The 23,809-nt window shown below is 35.6% G+C and overlaps 1 protein-coding gene across 1 annotated transcript; it reads right to left on the reverse strand.

Annotated features, from left to right (window-relative positions):
* Window positions 1-242: 242 nt before the first annotated feature.
* Window positions 243-19,211, reverse strand: SCC3 (sister-chromatid cohesion protein 3). The gene is made up of 22 exons (XM_086451066.1): window positions 19,011-19,211; window positions 18,669-18,900; window positions 14,382-14,494; window positions 14,014-14,106; window positions 13,632-13,795; window positions 13,291-13,527; window positions 13,059-13,203; window positions 12,786-12,964; window positions 12,540-12,685; window positions 12,318-12,445; window positions 11,999-12,172; window positions 11,675-11,836; window positions 11,396-11,596; window positions 11,180-11,317; window positions 10,898-11,101; window positions 10,600-10,744; window positions 9,654-9,760; window positions 5,672-5,812; window positions 3,790-4,055; window positions 3,567-3,691; window positions 1,337-1,648; window positions 243-426 (listed from the first exon to the last, which is right to left on the reverse strand). Exons 1-21 carry the CDS (start codon window positions 19,050-19,052, stop codon window positions 1,377-1,379), a joined length of 3,414 nt encoding a protein of 1,137 aa, XP_086307192.1. The 5' UTR covers window positions 19,053-19,211; the 3' UTR covers window positions 243-426; window positions 1,337-1,376.
* Between the last annotated feature and the right edge of the window lie 4,598 nt (window positions 19,212-23,809).

Genomic DNA, 23,809 nt, shown 5'->3' on the forward strand with positions numbered 1-23,809 from the left:
ATCATGGTTTCAAATCAAGTCGTCTCGGCATCACCCAATAACGAGATGGAAGGGCAAGTCAATGTATTGGACGAGAATTAAAACCCAACGTTCATTTTTCTCATTGTTGAACGAGACGTCTCAAATGTATAGGAAAATTCATGTAGATGTTGGATATGATTATGAACATGAAATATGGGATGCTCTTTTTTCTTATTTTTGTCCTTTTGTTTACGATGAGATGCATGGGGTGCTAACAAGGATATGGTAAAATTAGAAATTATCAAATTTATTAGTTGATACATTGTGAAACCCCTGCTGCTACTAATGGAGAAGATAAGCGATTGCATTGATAAGAAAGTACTACACAAATTTACACTACGTCAAAAATTCCTTTGCTCGCAAGCTAATGCTCAATAACTGGATAACACCTCTAATCGGAGGCACCTGCACAATGACACCAATGGTCAGTTCCCCTAACAATTGTAACTCCACATACTATCTAACAAGGGAATGTGGTGGTCCATTCTAAATCAATGTGTACATATACATTAACAAGGTTGGGATCATATTGATTATCAAAAGAAAAATATTTATTTATGCAAAGTTTAATCTTGTCTCAAGGCAATGTCTTGGGCAAAAGAAAAATCACGACTGTCACGACTGAAATATTCAATGCTCCAAAAACAATGTTTCATTCGGTTCACAAAATGGTATAGATAGGCCAAAACATTCCGAGACAATATCAAACCTTAAATCACGGGTTCATGTTAAGCTTGGTATCTCCATTGAGTCTATTTGCTAATTCGATGTCATTAATCCAGGTTAGTGATGCAATAAATGTGGGAGTCAAGGCTATAAGTTTACTCAACTTGCCTTCCAACAATGACAAAAAACTAAGTTGCAACTCAAGACTAAGAAACTATACATTTAACCGATTTTTCTTTTGTTTTTTGGCAAGGCAAACAAGATAAGTGGAGAGTAAATAGTAGGTGAAGGTGGTTTTTGAATCCAGGTCATGGTATCAGCACAGACTTTGACCAACTTAGCAAGCTGGATTTGAATACACTGAATTAAAACAAAAAAGTATGCAAGTTTGCTAGTGAAATTTGCAGTTCCCATGCTTTAAAATAAGAGTGTTGTGAAAGTCCAAATGGATGGTGTTAGTAAGTCCACCAGTCCAACCCATGCCACTGATGTCAGAATTGCATTGGTGTCGTAAACCACAACCGACCATGTGACATACACATTCTTTGGATGGTTAGAACATATTCAATAAGGGTCCAAAAGAATTCCACTTTCTAAGATATGCTTAAAACTGTAACCTTTTCAAAGACTAGTCAAGAGAATTTAATACCTGATGTTCTAGAAGCAACTAAATCATCTTGAGTAGCTCTTCAAGAATCTCCACTCTTTGCTGGGACTTTGTTCTCCTGTCGTTGAACTCGCAATGACCGCAACTTGGATGAGGACCTCAGAGATTGTATCAAAGGAGCATCCTCCTCCTCTTCCTGCTCATCTTCTTCTTGTGCATCATGGTCAGATGCGGCACTAATAGAATCCTCTTCTTCACTTGAACCTTGCTCAAAGAGTTTCTTTCCCCCCAAATTACGTTGTTTAGGTGGACGGCCTCGGCGTCTAACAGAAGTCCCTTCTTTCTCATCTGCAACTAAACAAATGTGTGTTTTGTTTGACCCAGAAAAAACCAAAAATGAAGCTAAAGACAAACTGATCCAGTGCATTTAAAGAATAATTGACAAACTTTATTAATAAATTGATTGCGTCACAAAACAGATATCAACAACTGAACCAAAATTACTGTGAAGAATAGTTAATTTTGGATGGAACAAAGTGAAGAAGCTTTAGTTCTGGTCTCATTTAGACAAAGCACAAATTACTGGCAGTCTAGGACATATCATTAGATGGGTTCCACTGTGGACAACTGCTGCAGAAGTGGATCAAGTTGATGATTATAAGCATCCAAACAAAAAGCCATCCCTCTTACTTCATGTATATACTAGAAGGTGGCATGTGCAAAGGCACATGTATCAAAAGGGCTTATTCATAATTCAAAATATTGATTGAAGGATTTTTAAAGATTAGATTGTAATAAGGATATTTTTGTAATTTTGAAAACTAACCAATATGATTATAGGGTTGTGGGTTGCAATTTTCCTTGGCTTTTGACCAAAATGACCCTGATTTTAAAATGTAAGAGTGGGGGCATTTGTGAGATACAAATTTTCGTGTCGAACCACTTCTACTCTGCCTTCTCTCATTATAATCGTAAAGATGTGGTGACTATGGATACCAATCAAAACTATTCTTGGTGACTAAGAAGAAGAAAGGACAGGACAAAACTTACTTGCTTTCAAAACTGCCCATCTAAATAAAAAATCCTCAAAGGGAGGGTGACTTAAGAACTTCTTCGACATCCAGGGTAAAAATTTTACCCTAGGACCTCAAGATTCTATCTTCTTCAACCTTAAAATCTCAAGATAAGGTTTTTAGGGAGGTTGAAGACGATGGTCTTTTAGGAAGATCAAAGATGATGGATTTTTGGGGAAGAAAAATCAAGGGAATCTTGGACTTTTTCTATCAGTCTCTCATGGAAGAACATGATCAATTTATGATCCCAAATATATAAACGAAACTTTCCCAGAGCTATCCAAATTATACCAAACTGGAGCCAAATAACAGCCAAATCCAAACTTGGCTACTATGCCCTCGGCTTCACACTATCTACTACGACAGCTACCTTCCCTGCTTTACTATGAAAGACACCGAATATCGTGGATCCTAATCGAAAAAAAAAAACTGGAAATTCAAACTATTGTTTGCAAGAAAACCCCACCTCTAAACACCTGTTGGGACGAGATTGCATGGGTCATTACATGTAAGAGATTTCTTCCTTCACGTCATTCCAATTCATCTCCTAACCTACACAATAACTTGTTAAGGTCCTTTTGCCAAAACCCTGTGAGGTGGAAGTCCTTAAGGAGCATTTCCTTGGAACATAGATCCAAAGGTGGTCACTATCTTTGAACACGGGTCCACAGCCATATCCTTACGTGGACCTTATTGTGGTAGCTCATGAGAACCAGGATCCCTATCAAAACAATCCCCTTCAGCAAAGCCTAAGCTAAGTTAATCCACCCCTAAGTGTCTACTCCTTCAATGATCATGAAGGGAGGGAACTGATCCATCCCATCTCCCAATATTCCAAAACCCTCACATATATTCCATTTTCAATAACAGGAATAGCTTAGAAGGGAAATTTTCCAAAAGCAGAATGCTTGGAATATTCCAAAAGCATGTTCTTAACCTCAGAAATACTTTCATTAAGGTATGAAGGAAGATTATCCACACACAAGTCCAAATGAAACACAAAGCAGCATAATATATGATCTCAAAAATAAATATAGCATCAAGTCTGGCTATTGGCTCCTTGACTGTATTTTATAAAGAAAAAAGAATGGAAAAAAATATGATTAAAAAAGTTAAATAAGTGGCTTAAATTGAACATCTAGAGCTAAAAATTAAAGGACGGCATGGTTTACCAAATAGAAGTGGAATTTCAAAAGTACCTTGAAGACCCTCATTCTTGGCATACTTCTCAGACAAGTGATCAACAAATGTGTAATAGGGGCGCCACCCACTAGGATCTTCATCAGTGTTCACATTCGCTGTTCGTTTTTGGACCTCCTTTAGACTACTTGCAAAACAATTAGGTATTAAATGATTTTTCGAGTTGTCAGAAGTAAAATGCTTACAAATGGTGATAATAGTAAGAAAGAGACTTTATCTTACATGTCTACGACATCTGAGGTTGGAAGTTTAGATACAAAATGAAGTACAACTCCTTCCAAGAAAGGCAGCTGCTTTGGAGCATCTACAAAGGCAAAGGAAACACCATCCTTGACAATTTTTAAAATGTCTGATCGATGCTTGTTACGAGCAGCACCCATGAATGTTCCAGAGAGCCGAGAAGCCAGATCCTTACACTCTTGAAAAGACTTGCTTGCCAAGGATTCATCATCGCTTTTAGAAACTTCCACCACATGCCGTTGGTAGGCCTAATCAACCAAAACAAGAACATGGTTCTAAATGCTTCTGTAATAAGTTAGACGATCTAAACATTAAAACAGGAAAACAGTCATTTTCCTATCCTAACAAATCCACCAAGACAGACAGATCTGCACCCTCATTTGGACTTAGCTAGGGTCCAGGTTTCAGTTATGCTCGTTTGAGATGGCATAAACCTCATGTTGCCATGGATTTATGTTGCAACTTACAATTATACTACGAAGGATCAAATAAAAATAAAGTAATTCAGAAAATGATAGAATTTGGCAAATTGTTTATAAGCATGGATATTGATAATAGGACAGCTGAATTGATTCTCACGAACAATATGGATGAATCTCCTTGAGTACCTTGATTCGAGAAATCTTATTAAGGGAAGATAATTTCCTCCCCCCAAATCCGCCCTTTCTAGGATACCATGAGAAATACTAGAAAATCTATTGAAGTCATATCTATTCTCTACTGTCAAATTTTCAAGACTATACTTGTAATGTCAAAGTTTCTCAGTGACGAAAGTTCATCCACTATTATAGGTTTCACACAAAAGCCTCCTCCTCCAGATTCTTCAACGCCTTCAATACAACCCTTTTTCATCTAAGTAAACTACATTAGCAAAATTCACTACCCCGATCTGTGACCTAAATGATATATTTTCTTACCTCAAGATCAAAAGCCTCCAATCAGTGGATGCAATCTTCCTCATTCCGGCACAAAAACTTGGAAAAAATGGGAATAGTAAGACTATTTTAGAATCTCTTGAAAAAAAAATCCCTCTAAACGCAAGCACCTACACACATATTTAGGACCATCTTAAAATTAAATTTGTAAATTTCATCCCTAACAATTGTAATTCTGTACTGATAAAAATAAAAAAATTTACCAATCAATTTGTTTTTTCTTTGTATGACATTTGAATGAAGTGCGAGTTGAAGGTTCTAAGAGAACAAGAGAAAGGGGGAAAAGTATGTGGACGGGGGCAGTGATACAAGATTTATAAGACATTTGAATTAACAAAAGACATGAATAAGGACTTTTTTGAATAAGGATCTGATGATGATGACAAGTCAGAAACCTTTTTAAGAGTACTTACTTCAAAATGAATCCGTTATTTGTGCACACAATACATTTTAATAGAATTTATCCTCAAATTTTGGATATATAGCAATGGTTCTTGAACTCAATGCCATTAAATTATATATAATGATAATATATTAAATAAATCTATGCAAAGATTTACGTCAGTTATGGTGTAAAATGAGTACTCAACTCCAGAGCCATTTTGCATAGAACTACAAATCAGGCTGCATAAGAAATGTTTGCATGATTACCAAACACTAAATATGCACAATAGAGGTCCTAACTCTTTTAAAACCATAGCATGTTAGTAAGAAATAAGCGAACATGAGAATTAGCCCCAAGTGGCTATGAAGACTGGCTATTCATAAACCATGATCTCAACTAGGCAACTATGTTCATGAAATTAAAATCATGCCATTGAGTAAGGCCAACAAGTCGTTCTTTAGCTAAATGACGATGACATCCAAAAGTCCAAGATCTTACCCATGTCAATGCTTAAAAGTTATTGGGAGTCCAAGGTTAACCTTACCCTTTTCAATGCTTCTAGAAAGATATTGGGGACATCATCATTTGCAGTTTTCCTTAGAACAGTAATGAGATGCTTGACAATCTCTGCGATACTTGCTCCATGCATCACAAAATGTGAAATGATCTCCGGTCCAAGATAGTCCTGCATGGAATTTTGACATCAAATACCATATTCCTAGCAGTTTATAGGAAGCACAGACATAGTTACAAATGGAAATTCTCAAGTCTTTGTACTATAAACTGTAACAACATCTATAATCACGAGAAGTGGCTCTCATGCAAGGATTTGAAATCCAATGCCAAACGGTGATGTAGGCCAACCTAGATTTGCTTGCCTCGAATGTTGTTCAATTTTGGGAAGGGTGGTGAAAATTCTAATTAGGAGGTGAAGAGTTTTTTATTATAAAAAAGAGTTTCAAGAAATGGTTTCAGTCCCAAAAGGTTTTATTGACCATTATAAAAGATTTTGACAAAAGCCAATTGGATATGTGAAATACGAAATTTTGAAATAATGATATTTTCAATAGAGTATTGTAATTAGGTTTAGGGGGTATGAAATAGGGTTAACTTTTTTTTTTTTTTGGCACTAAGATAGATTTGAGTGGTTTCTTGTGAACCAAGAAGGGTTTGGATGGGTAGATCTCTAATATGATAGATCTCTAAAAACGTAGAAAAAAAATGGATTAAAGAAAAAGAAGATTAAAGAGAAAAAATGATGGATTTTTACCTTAGAATCACACTAAGAGTTCTTGGCACCACACCATATCCAATCAATGGAAAAATCTCAAGAACAGACCTAAAATTTTTCTTTTTTTTTTTAAATTTCATTAACTATTCAAAACCAATTACAATTCCATACATATAGGCTCTCTCATATTAGACTCAAAACCCTAATACTAACATGACTTAAACAGACACTTTTAAACTTGAGAAACCAATCTCATGCAAAATTGATATCCTATCAGTATTTTGGCCATAAATAACTTTATCAAAATTCATCTGAATTGCAAAAGAGGCTAGGGTGGTATAGCGAGGATGCCAACTGGACTTATGGTTGTAGTGTGTGAAAAGGAATCCTCAAGGTAGTCAATGATTTTGAGAAAGTTATCAGTTTTAAAGTGGGTTTAAGCGATAGGGTGAGGTTTTAGAAAGATAGGTAGTGCGGGAATTCGACTCTAGCAACTTAATACCCATCCTTGTATGCTTGTTCTCTGAAGAGAAACTGTTTGATAAAACATTGTCTAATTCGTAACGAGATCACTAATTCTTAGGATCTGGGTTTTAGGAGGAGTTTCAATGATTGAGAGATAACCTATGTAACATTTGATGCAGGACGGTGAGGGGAGATAAGAAAATGATGGGAGTTTTAGGAAAATCTGGTTGGGGATTGGGTTAAGGATTTGGGCGACAATAGGAAAAGCATTTCCAATTAAAACATTTTGAAATTACAAGATTTATGGTATTTGGATCAGGAGAAGGTTTAGGTATTTGGGTATAGGGTAGATTTGGTTTAGGAGAGGGTAATTTAATTATGATTTTATATAAGAATGACCACAATTCCAATGAAAATGGATAAAGGTTTGTAGGGTAAAGAAAGGATTAAAGGTTAAGAGAATGTAGAAAGAATTAAAGATTAAAGTTTGTAGGTATCAAGAATCAAGAAGGGGATTTCAAGAATCAAGAATCCAAGACTTCAAGAAATCAAGAATCAATAATTCAAGATTTCTTGAAAAAAATCAAAAAAACAAAATTTATGGGTTGAGTTCTTGGAATGATTAAACATTTCTTGATCTCTCACAAATAATAATAAATAAAAAAATAGAAAATATGGATTGAAGAAGAGATAGAGGATAAGAAGAAAATCAAAGAAAGAAAAAATGATATTTACGCTGAAATCACCCCAATGATTTCCATGGCATCAACCATGTTGAATGCACCAACATTCAAAAGAAAACAGAAATTTCTTGTTTATTTCCTTCATTCTTCATAAAAAATACAATCTATAAATAAATAAAATCAACCAAGAGTCCTAATTAAACTAAAATACTTAATTTTCGTAACTTTCTCTCTCCTAAATTTTCAGCCCTAATAAACTTAAATAAAACACATCTTAAAATTACCAAAATGCCCTTAAATATTATACTAAAACCATGGGCTAATAAAACATGAACATAAGCCCAAAAAAACATAAAAATAAAATCATAAAACAACTAATCTAAAATAGTCTCGACGATAAATCTAGACCTAATTAAGGGAAAACCTAAATAATTACAAATTTTTCGTCAAAACCCTTAACTGTTGACTTGATTTGTGTTACTCATTAACATCTCATCTAAATCTCTTGAATGAAGTTCAAATCAGGGAGAACATTAAGGACATGTGAGAATGGGTCAAGACTAACGATAGGAGATTCATTGTTCGCTCATTTTATTTAGCCATGCTTCCAAGGTCGAAGATTAATCTTCCTGTTATTTTATCTGGTCATCTCTTGTTCCCTCTAAGGTCTCCTTCTTTGTTTGGCTAGCCTCCTTAGGGAGGATCCTTATTTTAGACAATTTAACATCTCGTGGGAAGATCACTCCTAATTTTTCTCCCCTTTGTAAGAGTGATAACGAGTCTATGGATCACACTCTTCTTCTTTATTCTTTCTCCCGAGGCATTTGGTCTTTGTTCCTCTCTTTGTTTCATATGTATTGAGTTCTCCCCAAGAATTTCCTTATGATGCTTGATGGGTGGGCTTACAACATTTTCTCATAGAAAAAGGCACCTGTGGACTGTTCTTCCCACGGCCATTACTTCGAATCTTTGGAAAGAGAGAAACAACAAGGTGATCCAGGGTAAGGAGAACAACTCACATACGGTGTTCATGGAGTTTTTGGGGCTGCTATTTTTTTGGGCTGAGTTAAGAAAAGATTTTTCCGGGTTCTCATTCAAAGACTTTGTATTTAGACAGGATAGACTTTGTAACTAGTAGGATCTCTTGCATTTTTTTTCTGCTTTCTAAATTGGGGGTTGTCTTGGCCTCCTTTGTATTCTCGTTATCTTTTTATTTTATAAAATATAATACTTATCAAAAAAAAAAAAAAAAATCAGAATTGCAAAATATTGGACTCTTATAGGTAACGAAATAAAGTTTCAAACGACACAAAATTCAACCTAATACGTCAGGTTTTGACCCCTCAAAATTAGTTATAGAGAAAAATGCCGTGAATGGTACTTAGACTCAAATCAAACTATCAAAATAACAAAAAATAAAATAAAAATCGAAACTAATTCCAACGAAATAAAAGTGACAAAAAAATAACTATGAACCCAAACCAATAGTAATCTAAATGATTATAAAATTTCCATTGCAACCTATGACTGTTGGCTTGATTTCCATCCTGCATTAAACAGATTCTAAATAGGTGAGATCTAGGTCAACTCAATTGAATCAAACAATCACAAACATCCGATGTGTCAATTTTCCAACATCTTTTATGATCATCCAAGGGCAAATTGGGTCAGCGGAGACCTGAACAGAAAATGAAATAGGAAGAAAAACACTGGTGGAGAGCAAACATTTTTTTGTTAGGATGGTATATAATCTGGTAATAGTAGTTTTTTCCTATCCCTCTCCCCTTTTGTTAGTGCTCCATCGAAGTATATTTTCCACCATGGATTATTCCACCAGCGGAAAATATGTCTCATCGGGAAAATCACTATTAACTTGGTAAAATTCTGGAAGAGGTAAAAAGGTTAATTGGTCGGTCATGGTCTTCCCTTTAACTGTATTATGGAATCAATTTGCAGATGGTGAAACATAAGCAAAGTGGGTGCTTAAACAATCCAAGACATTCCAAAACATTCAGAATTCTGCAACATTTCAAAACACTAATATTCCATACTGATTTCAGCCAAAATGGGAATGTATACAAAATTTCTAACAGTCTTAAAGGAAATGTAATAATCATGCGGACTTTCAATACATCAGAAAATTTCACCTTAGGAATCGTTTCAGTGGCAACCAACTTTGCTGCCCCAATCATGACTGCATCTCGATTTGTCTCCTCAATATATTCTCTGTTCACTTCTTCGTCTTCTGTCTCATCTGCGATATTACACATCCATAAATAAATATGGCAAACTATGTTACCCAGGTTACAATTAAAAAGTGAAACAAAGTTACAACATCCACTTTCAAAAATAACATGGATGGAAATGGAAAGCACTATGCTAGCACAAGAATATGTAGGTAACTTTATAATAAAGTAAATAGGTGGCATCATTCTACTACTGTCCAAGAGAAAATATCAGGACAAAGCGCACATGTAAATTCACGGTCAAAGATTCAGGGGGTCCAACATAGGGGATATTCTAGAAAAATCACTTGACTTGATAATCGCAATCATCAAGCCACTGAACTAGTGTTGGATCATCCCCAATTCCCTTTGCCCAGCAAAAGGTTGTGATCCTTTGTATATAAACATCCAATTAAATGGAGAATTTTGACATAAGAGATCAACTTTGTGGAACATAACTAATGTTGAGGCCTGAGCCCCTACATGTGCGCTATGCGTCTTTAAATTACATATATAAATAGTAGAGTCATGATTTCTGATGCCCCATCTGACATACGCCCCCTGACGTGGCATGGGCTAGAACCACAAGTTTTTCCTCGGGATACACAACTGCACATTCCCATAAATATGTGCAGTTGTGTATTCTGAGGAAAAGATCTATGGTTCTAGCACACGCCACGTCAGGGGATGTATGGGATCGTATGTCGTGGGGGGGGGGTGACAGAAAATAATTATTCTAAATAGTATTAGATCCTATTTTGCTCAGATTATTGACATATTCTAAACATGTGAGAGCAAAACTACTTAAATGGCTGAATGTCACGTCTATTGACAGCATGGAAGTGAATATGGAAGATAAAATGGTAACCTGAAATATTGAGCTGTTGTTCACAAAGTTTCCAAAACTTTTGAAGAATAGACACGTCTGGACAAAACCCTAATCTTTCCAGCCTTGTTGATGAAAAACTCGACTTTCTGAACAAGCACCACATTTCAGAAAGAATAGTGCAGACCTAGGGCAGAAAATAGAATTTGTGAGACCAAAGCATATTATAAAACACTTAAAAAGAAGATATCTCAAGACTGCTTCATGTTTACTCAAGTAGTTGAAGTCCATGGGTTTACTCAAGTAGTTGAAGTCCATGGATCAATTTTAGAACACTTACTCGGCAAGCAAGCACACTTCCATAAGTTCCCTCTCCCTGGACTTCAGGAAGAGTATCGAGAAAGTACTCGAGTTGCTCAAACAAGGTAGTGCGCTTGGACAAAAAAGAAGAGAGCGATGCTTCGGAAACCTTTTCATCATGTATAATAGAATGCAGACACCATGCTACATGCAAATACATGTTGAGAAGGAGAAAACATACAACCTGCAAAAGTGCAAACAGTATAATAAAAAAGCAAGAACTTCTAACATATGTCTTCTCATGGAAGCTTAATTTGCGCACCTCATCATCCATATTTCTGTAACTAGAAAGAACGCTTCCCATGTCGTCATATAAGCTTTCAATGGGTACAGACTTTGCCAATTGAAGTTCATGCAAACGTTTCAAGTTAACTTCAAGAGAGTATTCGTCATCACCTCCCTGTGATCTTAAAAGGTGTTATACTTTAGTCAATTGCTTTAAAAATAAAAATAATAACTGGGTGTTCAAAAGACATACCGCTACTTGTTTCATTGCAGATTTAAGCTTTGCTATGAGCTCATCTTCAATCTCTTTCAATATACTTTTTGCAAAATCTTTCAGCTCTCCTTGACTCTCAGTTGAACAAAAGGTGATAGCCTTTATACAAGACCTCAATGGATCCTTCTCACCATGTTTGAAAAATGCCTCTTTAATGAGCTGGAGAACAGTTTTAAAATTCTGCAAGAACAAATAAATAAGTGCGACTTGTAGAAGGACTAAAAGCCATGCGGTATGGGGAAAATTTATGGAACTCACCTGTTCCTGTCTCTTCAGTGAGTAAAGCTCAAGTCTAAAATGCACAATAATCTCTACCAAGGATGGAACTTTTTCTTTGTCGGCTATGAATTTACGTAAGATCTGTGGATAGTTCTTCATCATGGCAATAGTTATATCCCGTCTGTTATTTTCCAGTGTTTCCTGACAAATGGCACATGAAAATATTTAACTGGCAAAGCACTTTCTCATAAATTATAAGAACAAGTGAAGCAGCCCTTACAAGAACAAGTGAAGAAGCAAATAATCAATAACTACTGAAGTTTTTGGGAGCTAGAATGAAGAATAAAGCAAGGTATTTAATACCTTCTGAGCTTTGTTGTAGTATTGTTTTCTATTATCAGTAGCGGGTACAATCCTCTCTCCAACTGCCTTCTTAGCTGATGCATAAAGCAGTCGGACCAAGTTCGTGGCATCTACATCAGTAAGCTCAATCAATGGATTCTCGTCAAGGAGCATCGAGACAATGCACTTCCAATCCTGCATGATAGATATGACTCACTACTTTGTAGAACAACAGGTTCACATTAATGAATAGTTGATGTCAATGACATATTTCCTTTTTCTCTTTCTTTCCTGATAAATGATGTTAATGAGGGTTCAACAAGAAGCAATATCAACATACTTTCATGGCCTTCATGTAGTCCCAAACATCATCAATGACATAAGTACTTAGAATTGGATCTGTCGAAAACTCTCTTAGTATTTGTAACATTCTTCCCAAATGAACCTCGGAAGAGTCGTTATCATCCCCTGGGAACATTTTTGGCATGCACATTAGTTGAATGGATTAATAAATTATACGAATCAACGTAATTATATGATAATATTCAAAAAAGTAAAATACCATTCAACCCTGTTCGGGAGCTGCTAAATTTTTGAGCAATCAGGTGATCATAAACTAGTGCTCCTATGGCACGCCTGATCTCTGGGGGTTCATCAATCAATAAATCATATAAAGGACCCAACTCATCATCAGAAAGGAGTTGATGCCTACAAACCACCAGAAAACCATTTATCATCACATGAAAGTCAAGGAACACGATCACTGTAAGAAAAAAAAAGGTTTTTAGGTTAGAAATGAAACAATTACCTTAATAAGTGCTTAAGAAGGCCTATGGCTGACACAGCCACAGAAACATCAATATCATCAGCAAGTTCAATCATTCGGTTTGAGAATCTTTCAGTGAAAAGACCAAGAGATGGCACATTATCATCCACCTCGTAAAGATTTTGCAAGGCATGGATGGAACATTTTCTTACACCAGCACTCTACAGATGTAGTTATATAAGAATGATCAATCAGGTTGATAAAACATGAGCCGCAATAAGTAAAAATAATTCGTAACTCAAATAAATGAAGTACTTTGTCATTTAGCGTCCATCCCAGGTACTTTAAGTATAAATCCTGCAAGAATAGAGATGGGTATGACAGAATCCAGACACCAAGAGATTGTATGGATGACATCCGGATATTAGGATCTATGTCTCGGTACCTATGCACAAATAACCTTCAAAGAAATATACGATTAGTTAGAAAAAGTTTAAAAACAAAAGCTTCCTGGGAGGAAAGTTTATTAACAAAGAATAATCCTGACCCTGTAAATAGTTTGCGCATCATATCCTCCATCACGGTTATCTTTTCATGAGTCATCGACAACCGTTTGTTTAGTGACTCCACACGAGGTCCCTCATTCCGTTTCTTCTTTTCAGCATTTAACTGTCTCTGAGTAGTTTCCCGCTGCCCCCCGAGTGTTTTAGCTACGGTTATGAAGGATGTGACGAGCTGGAGACCAACCAATGAAGCAACCTGGCGATATACTCTTGGAGGAGAGCTGTAGCACATGGAGAGTAAGACTACTCAATAAAAAGGGGAAATTATACAAATAAAAATATCTTAATACGATCTATTGCAAGTGAATATTGGTAAAACCCTTACCATGACAATGCGATAACATAATCCATGCACTTCTCAAACAAAACTTTGTCGAATAATGGACCATTTTGGCACTCAATAACCAAATTATCCCAGAAAGACGCAAGGTTCTCTTTGAAGTTCTTGAATTCCTTCCGTTTGGAACTGTAATAATCTTCTACTTCTCCCTGAGTTTCCAAAGGGGTTAAGGAACTACAGGTGAGGAAATGGGGATCCCTAAAGAAAAGATCACTGAGAGGATGAAGTTATAATAACAATAATCTCTCTAACTTCTAAGAAACTTCAATGAGGCAATTTTTTCAGTCACAAGCCTTGTCCCCAAAACTTGGGGTGGGTGAAAGAAAAGTGGGCAAGAAAAAATGTTTTATTAAGAAAAAGAGGATACATTCCGGGCAAGGTCAACCAGAGCGACCACCACATCATCCACGTCAGTCTCATCCAAAGAATCTTCGTCAAGATGATATTTAGCTCCACATACCTGCTCACTTGTCAATTTCATCAATAACAATACCCAACACAAATGTGAACTAAGAAATACAAGTTGGCCATTGCCCAAAGAATGGTACAAAGAGAGTCATTGTTTGAGATGGATTCCTAACCAAACATACTATTTCTCTCTTGTATTACAGTTTCTTTCTTACATATTTACAAGGGATTCACTTATGCAAGCAGCCGCTTTCACCTTGCTTTTAATTATAGCTATCTATGATAAAAATGAACAAACGAGAAAACAAAAATGTGCAGCGAGATTACCTCAAAAAGTATCATCAGGAGTTCTACCATGGCAGATTTGGGGTTTGTTTCATAACGCTCCGCCCAGTGCTTAACCGCATGGGGAATGAGCTTCCCATTACTTTTGACAACATCTATGGAAAGAAACCCGCAAAAATAACTCCTAGTTGTCAATGTTGAGGAACATCCATAACATCATAAAATGATCTTCACAAAGAAAGTGTATTTTTTTTTATATGATAGAGCATACACAAAAATCGTAAAGACCAAATTATTTATAAATAAAGATGAAGATTTTACTAGAAGAAGAATAATGGGGGAGCCCAAGCAGGATACCCAGATGCAGAAGGCAAAATGGAAAAAATACCAAATCTACCAGTTTTTTTTTGGGTAGGTATAAGATTTTATTAATTAATAAAGAAAAGAAAAAGCGGCCGAGGTGGCCCCTTTACAACCTAAAAGAAGCAAAAGAAAGAAACAACACAAACAAAAAGAAGCTTTCCCTCAAGCAAGCTACACATGGCAAAGAGAGTCACACTTAAAAACAAAATCTTCAAAAACACCCCTTCTAACTCCTTAGAAAACTTACTCCACAGAAACATCCAACTCAAGATATCCAAAATGACTTCTTGGTGAGTCTTTTCCCCTTCCTGGAACACCCTTTTGTTTCTCTATTTCCAAAGCCCCCAGCACACAGTAAACGGAAGAATGGCCCAATGTATCTTTTCCTAATGGAGAAAATGTAAAATTCCACCCAATTAACAAATAAATAACCTCCAAAGGGAAGACCCAATGTAAGTGAAAGAGAGAAATGAAGTGAGACCAAATTCGAGCAGAGAAAGGACAATGAATGAGAATGTGATTCCCTGACTCCCCACCCCTTTTTTACAAAGGAAGCAATAACTTGGAAAAGAAAAAACCCGTTTAATCAGGTTAACAAGAGTTAGGATTCTACCAAGGAAAACAATCCAAATAAAGAAACTAAATATTGTCCAAATAACAATTTCCGAAAAGGAAAAGGAAAAAAAGGGTAAAAATAAGTTGTGAAAAGAGTGCACAGTGAATTTTTATCCCTACTTACAAGCCAATGAAAATTTTATTAGGAGGGCAAGATGAACTCCAAGGAGAACAAACAAGTCTACCTGCTATCTTTACAAACCAAAGCCTATCTAAAGAGAAGGCCCTTGAAATAAATCCCTCAAAATTTCCTAAACAGACTCCACCTATAGAAAACAAAGATTGCTCATTCCCTTGAAAAATTATCATTCCTCTCCTTCCGTAAAGGGGATCGATTTCCACAAAGTCTTCTCTTTATCAACAAAAACAATGTACCTCCAGCTTGGGAACAATTGAAAGCATTGGTCTAGGAAAATACCAAAAGTTTGAAAAAGAGAAAGAAAACAAGCTCAAGCCTTAGAGAAAAGTAACAATGAGTGATCCACGATTACCCTATTAGATTTACACGTGAAGCTAAAAAATTAACCAAGGTAATTCTGAATTTGAGGTGGCCTAGGTTCAGAGTTTATGCAACGCCGAAATCCAAACAAAAAAGGCTTGAGGTTAAGAGTTTACCCTAAGAACAAAATGCCTTGATCATGTACTCATTGTGCAACCAAGGCCCACCATAAACGTATCAAATGCCACTATTGCCTTGATGCTTGCTTAAACACTTACAAAGACGACTTTAATTTACACACTATCTCTTCCCTTTATTAATGAAGCCTTCCGGTTGTTGCATATAAACCTCTTCTTGGAGTTACCCATGTAACTTCACGTAAATTTTCTCAATTTCTAAATCATGCATCGCAACCAATCTAAGAGCAAAACGAATAAAAACCAACTTGCCCACTAGCGCAAAGTTCTCATTAAAATCAATTCATTGCTTTTGTGAAAACCCCTTTACAACTAGTCTTGCTTGTACTTTTCAAGCTTTTCATCAATCCCTCTTCCAATTACTTAAATATTTCTTTCTATGACTTCATAAAATGAAATTGGTTTTTCATTTTTTTATGAATGAAGTTGGTTCTTCATTCCCTACAATCAAACCATGCAAAGTATTATGATCCACATAATCTTTATGACACTTGGGTGCATGAGTTTGTTGAAGAGTATCAACATTTGTACAATGCCTAACAATTCCCTCAGTCAGACAAAAATTGTTGAACTCATTTAATGTGAGAGACTCTCCATGATCCATTCGAAGAACTTTGATGCAACACCTTAATTACTCGTTATTTCCCAAATATCTCCTCATAAACACCTTCAGTTCTGATACCACATGTTGTAGTGGACATCTCCCACAACAATAATCCAATGAAAAAATAGATGAAATATACTTGAGAAAAATAAAAGCGAAATAAGATTAATTATGAGAAATAACAACCACGATGAAAAAATTTACATGGTTTACACAATAAAGACTACGCCAACAGGGAATCCAGTAAGGATATCTTCACCATCAATACTAAAAATATATTGTTGTGTCTATGAAGAATACATTACCATTTAAAGAAAAATAACATAAACTTTCCTTACCAACACAAGCCATCAAAATATCTACCCGTTGCTCCAACTTCATTGTTGCTAGTATGCAGATCAAAATAACCTCATATGATCAAGACAATGACAGTCTATGTTGAGCACAAAGAACCTCAACCTCCTCTTGTCTTAACTCATTTTCACTCTTACCTAAGAAGCTTCTTGAAGAAAAAAACCCTAGAAGCTCTCTCCAAAGAACATATATATAGAAGGCCCACATATAGAGGAAAAAACACAAGAGACAAAAATGCCCCTAAAAATAAGACTAAGACTCCGTTTGGATAGAAAGTAGCTAGAAAGAAAGTAATTTTTAAAAAATAGAAAGCGGTTTTCTTTTGCTTATTAAAAAGTTAGGATTTTTACTATTTAAAAGTACTTTTTATAATAAATCCAAAGTTACTTTTTAACTTTCAAAAGTTTTTAAAAAAAAGTCGCATTTTAAAGTGGATCTAAACGGGCTCTAAAATTCCCTTAAGAGATCTATACTATGACTAGGGGTGGCAATGGGTCGGGTCGAGTCGTGTTCGTGTCGTGTTGAGGTAAGGGTATTATGAAAATTTACCAAACCCAACCCATTTAATAATCGTGTCAAAAACCTATACCCAACCCATATATAACCTGTTTGATAAAATTCTAATCTTTATTGGAAAAATTAAGTTACATTTCCACCACCAAAAATAAAATACCATAACTAAAAATAAAGTCACACAACCATAAACTAAGTTCAATGGTAAAAATAACTTTCTTTAGATTTTTTTTTTTTCAAACTTCATATAATTTTGTCCTTTACAATCATGTGGCATCAGGTCATGTCTTTCGATGCCATAAGGCGATGTGGTTAGAAAACTTTCCTTACTAACGTAGCAAGCAAAATGTTTTTCGTTATTATTATTATTATTGGCTAAGCAAAGCGTTTGATCATCACGTAGAAATACTAGCCCTACTCAATAAGGGTTGTCTTGCCCACATGGATCACCATATTAGGAATCAAACACTACATGCCTCTAGATGTCAATGAAAAAACATATTTAAAAAAATATAATTAAATAATTTAGTAAGGAAAGTATTTTTTTCTATCACAAACTAAAAACTTAACCATTAATTATTTGAAAAATATCTTAAAACACCCTATATATTTTATAGAATTAAAAAAATAAAATGTATTATGAAAAAGTTCTAGGAAATTCATGTAAAAAAAAAAAGGTAACTTAAAAAATTCTTAAATAATTGTTGATATATTTAAAACTACATGTTAAAAACAAAATAACTAAACGTGTCAAAACGGGTTAATGCCCCTAACCAAAAACCCAACCCATTTAATAATCGTGTCAGACGGGTTGACAGTATTATGACCCAAACCCACTTAGGCTTGACCCAAACTCACTAATTTCATATCATTCTCAAGTCATGTTCGCAGGACGTGTTAAGATTGCCACCTCTAACTATGACCATTGTAATCAACCCATTTAAAAGACCATATTAAATCGTGAAAAGAAGCATGACATCATGATTCTCCAATTCAACGGCTTCGATCCCAGTTACTAAATAAAACACTACTAAGGCTATAATATCGGTGCCCAGTTACATACAAGTAATGAAGTAAATATAGAAATTATGACTGGATGCATACTACAGTTGAAATTGCACATGAAATAACGTAATTCACTAGAAATGAGAGGTTCCAATAGACAAAACACCTCAAAATATTCTTTAACACGGTAAATATGTAAGTCAGATTTTGTCTAATAAAATTTGAACTTAATTGCATACCAATCAAGCTCTGATCAGCTTTGCGTGCCGCCACGGCCCCGTCTGAAGTCCGCTTCCTTTTAGTTCTCGGAGCGTCCTCATCGAAATCATCAAACGAGCCATCACCTGAACCACGCTCCACCTCATCTAGGCTTTGATCACTCGGACCGCTAGTCCGACCAGCAGTTTCCCCGGTCGAACCGCCCTCTTTACTCGCTCCAACATCAGTCCTTGTTGGAACCCTAGCCCTTTTCTATTAAACAAAAACCAGAAGAATCAGGTCAAAAGAACTAGTAAAATAACCATTATAGAACCAAATTGAGTATGAGAAAGCTCGGAGAGATCAAGATTTTTTAGACTAACAGGTCGAGTTGATCTCTCAGTAACCTTGGTTTCGTTCTCCATGCCCTAGATTTCTTGTTTGGACAGATCTTCCCCTAGAAATTGAGAGAGAGTGCGAGAGAAACAGAGAGATTTGAAGTCGAAAAGGGAAAAAAAAAATGTGTCTCCCGCCAAGGGAGAGAAACCTACAAGTTAGAGAAGAAAAATGGAGTCAACTCAACTGGACCGAATACATGACACTTCAGAACATCTATACGAGTTCAATCTTCAGGTGTTTGGTAACATGGATAGAGTGTACTGGATAGAGAAGTCAAATCAGAATCAAAGATATCCCACACTTGGATTGTCAATGTTTTTTTTGTTTTTTCATTTTTTTCTAAATTAGGTAAGTCTGTTTTTAATGAGATCAATGGAATTAAACCAAGATCTATGGTACCTTCACTCGATGATTTTACCAATAAATTTTGATGTTGCCTTCGAATAAGCCTGTCTTTTATGAGATCTGTAACTTGGTTTCGATGGCAATGTTTCCATAACCAAAATTTATAGTAGTTCCTACCCATTCTCTAAGATTAGAATCAAGGCTTTAAATCTTGTCCATGACCGAGTAAACCCAAGCAAGTCAACTTGGTAATTGGGCAATCTAGTGAGATAGTTAATGTGGATCCTCCATCACATTGACTTGTCTGATATCCAAGATAATTTGTCAAATGTTTTAAAAATTGAAGTCCGTTGAGCGAATCAGGTTAGGTGTTTTTATTATATATAAAAATCAATAATTTATTATTTAAATTTTTGCGATCTTATATACGAATAATATCTTGTGACTAAACATGTATTAATCCACCCTAACACCCTAAAATTATAATAAAAAAATAACTATGTTATTTAAATATAGACATAAATTTATAATGATCATCTTTATATACTTTGAGATGATTGATTAAACAAATACAATATTGACATTGATTTGTTTAAGTTGATAGTGGGGGGATAGAAATCCGCAAGTCCACAACCTAGATAAAAGAGGAATGAAATGAAAATATACATTAACTTACTCTCAATAAAAATAGGGTCCCGTTCAATGGCTAACTTTTTGGCAAACTTTTTGACAAAATATTTTTCAAAACATGAGTTAAAAGTTTTGGAATGGGCTGATTTTTTGTGAGGATGATCTCTACGGTGAGGAGATCATCATCACCAAAAATCAGCCCATTCCAAAACTTCTAACTCCATCAAAAATAGTTTACAAAAAATGGACGGTCCACGATTTTTCAACTTGTAAACATGGGTTAGAAGTTTTGGAATGGGCTGATTTTTTGGATGATCTCCTCACTGTAGAGATCATCCTCACCAAAAATCAGCCCATTCCAAAACTTCTAACTCATGTGTTTGAAAAATGTTTTGCCAAAAAGTTAGCCATTGAACACTACCCATAAAATATATATATATAGGGAGCGGTTCAGCAGCCCTAAAGTTTGTCAAACATTGTGCCAAACATTTTTCAAAACATGGGTTAGAAGCTTTGGAATGAGCTGTTTTTTTGTGAGGGTGATCTCTACAGTGAAGAGATCATCCTCTCCAAAAATCAGCTCATTTTGAAATTTCTAACCCTAGTTTACAAATTGAAGAATCGTGGACCGTCCAATTTTTGTAAATCACTTTTGATGGGGTTAGAAGTTTTGGAATAGGCTGATTTTTGGTGAGGATGATCTCCTCATCATAGAGATCATCCTCACAAAAAATCATATATGGGAGCGGTTCAACAACCCTAAAGTTTGCCAAACATTTTTCAACATAGGTAAGAAGTTTATGGAATGAGCTGATTTTTTGTGAGGATGATCTCTATGATGAGGAGATCATCCTCACCAAAAACCAGCCTATTCCAAAACTTCTAACCCTATCAAAAGTGATTTACAAAAATTGAACGGTCCACGATTCTTCAACTTGTAAACATGATCTCTTCACCGTACAGATCATCCTCACAAAAAATCAGCTCATTCCAAAACTTATAACCCATGTTTTGAAAAATGTTTGGCACAATGTTTGGCAAACTTTATGGCTGCTGAATCACCCCCTAGACAATGTGTTTTTGTCTTATATGGGCAAAAAGTTTTGGAATGGGCAGATTTTTTATGAGGATGATGTCTATGATGAGGGGATCATCCTCCAAAAAAATTAGCCCATTCTGAAATTTCTAGCCCAAATTTACCAGTTAAAGAATCATAGATCATTCATTTTAACTGTTAGTTTGCAACCACTTTTCATAGGGTCGGAAGTTTTAGAATCAGCTAATTTTTTGTGAGGATGATCTACTCACCATAGAGATCATCCTCACAAAAAATCAGTCCATTCTAAAACTATTTTGCCATATAAGACAAAACGTTGTTTAGTATGTTGTTTACGAAACGCTATATATATATATATATGGTAGTAGCGTTCGGAGGCCCTAAAGAGAGCTAATCAATGTGCCAAACATTTTTCAAACACAAGGGTTAGAAGTTTTAAAATGGGTTGATTTTATGTGAAGATGATCTCTATGGTGAAGATATCATCTTCACCAAAAATTAGCCCATTTTGAAACTTCTAACCCATACATTGAAAAAAAATGTTTGGCTCTCTTTAGAGTTTCCGAACGCCACCCATATGTGTATATATATTGAAAATAAATTTCAAAATGGGCTGATGCTTTGTGAGGATGGTCTTTATAGTGAAGAGATCATCCTCACCAAAAATCGGTTCATTCCGAAACTTCTAACCCTAATTTACAAGTTGAAGAATCGTGAATTGTCTGATTTTTACAAATCACTTTTGATGATGTTAGATGTTTCAGAATGGGTTGTTGTTTTGTGAGGATGATCCTCTCAAAACACCAGCCCATTTCAAAACCTTTAACCCATACATTGAAAAAATATTTGGTATATATAGGATGGCATTCAGAGGCCCTAATAGAGTTAAACATTGTGCCAAACATTTTATCAATGTATGAGTTAGAGGTTTCAAAATGGGGTGATTTTCTGCAAAGATGATCACTATGGTGAGGAGATCATCCTCACAAAAAACCAGCCCATTCTGAAACTTCTAACCTCATCAAAAGCGATTTGTAAAAATCGGACGGTCCACAATTTTTCAACTTGTAAAGTAAGGTTAGAAGTTTTGGAATGAGCTGATTTTCGGTGAGGATGCTCTCTAGGTGAAGAGATTATCCTCATAAAAAACTAGCTCATTATGAAACTTTTAACTCCTATTTTCAAAAATGTTTGACTCTCTTTAAAGTCTCCGAATGCTTTCCTATATATATAGGTCGCACGTATCAACCACTTTGCACGTGTACAACAGTTAAATGTAATCATTTTATGCGGAAATGTATATAGAGATTCGAAGGTATGACCTGGGGAGCAAATCCAATCTCTCTTACCAACTCAACTAACCCCTGATGGGTAACAAATATACTGGCCCTTAACATGATGAAATGTAGGAACAAGGTATATTTACCCCAAATTATTTAGATAATATTTGTTGTTGTAAACTTGTAGTGTCGGACAACTAATCATCAAAGTATGGTTTTTCATTTCTGTGTTTTTTTGGGTTGGTCAACCATATTGAACCATGAGAATTGGAGTTACGTTTTATCTTATGTGCCAACATTCGCATCACTCGGAAGTTTTAGACCTATGGCCGTATAACTATCGCAAGTTACAATGAGACACCATGAATTTTGAAGGCATTCCATATTTTTTTAATTTTAAAATACAATTAAATTGTTAAAGGCACTCCATTTTTATCAAAAAACATGATCAAAGACCACAGGGATATAGATCACAAAATCCTAAGAATTTTGAAATAATAAAATTGGAAAAAAACATTATTTTTCACAATTGAATTTTGATTGAATTTGGGTTTCTAATTTGAGAGTTCAATGACCCTCCATTTTCAAGGTCTTAATTCAATGGCACTCTTGGGCTATTCAACATCATTTCAAAGTTGTTTGAAATGATTAGCTTTTGCCTCCTTAGTGGCACGCCATGGCTTGCACGCTTCTGTAAACAACTCGATGAAGTCTTGATTCGAAGCCTTGCTAATCACATGAGGTTCTAATAACAGTCGAAGAAGGATCAATTGGAGGCTTTGGGTCTCATTGTTGAGTGTTGTGTTATCCATCTTCATTCTCGGGTGTCACATGCTCACGTGTCCTATGACCCTCTTATATTCATAGTTGCGCTTTCCCCATCAGATCGATCTTTTGAGATAAATAATTGTAACATGGTATCAGAGCACTAAGTTCGTATAGATTATAGGTTCGAGTATCCTTGAGGGAATTTTCCACCCTTATGAGTGAAGGGGAGTGTTGTGTTATCCACTTTCGCTCTCGAGTGTCTTGTGCTCATGTATCATGCCCCCCGTGATCTTATATTCATAATTGTGCCTTCCCCATCAGATCGGTCTTTTGGGGTAAATGGTTGTCAAGACTCATGTCATTGAATTTGTGTCCCTTGACGGCCTTCTTGATGGCACATCTAAGGAGTAACTGTATACAAAATTTTGTTGGATCATTAACAAGCTTTTATTTGTGTCGAAGCTGGAGTAATTCCTGTGCTGTGGAGACCATCTCACATTGCTGCAACCGTGTTCAGCATCCTTGAACAAACAAGAAAGGCAGTAGAGATCGTATCATAGAGAGAATACATACAGAAAAAAGAAACTAGGAGTGTTTCTTTCCCCTCAACAATTTACACATATTACATCAAATTAACTTCATCTGACGCCACTACTTTGATGGAATAGAAGAGAAGAGGGGGGGGGGGGGGGGGGGGGGGGGG

The sequence above is a fragment of the Akebia trifoliata genome, chromosome 8 (genome assembly GCF_017979445.1).
Source record: "Akebia trifoliata isolate Shusen 1 chromosome 8, ASM1797944v1, whole genome shotgun sequence".
Classification (NCBI taxonomy): Eukaryota; Viridiplantae; Streptophyta; class Magnoliopsida; order Ranunculales; family Lardizabalaceae; genus Akebia; species Akebia trifoliata.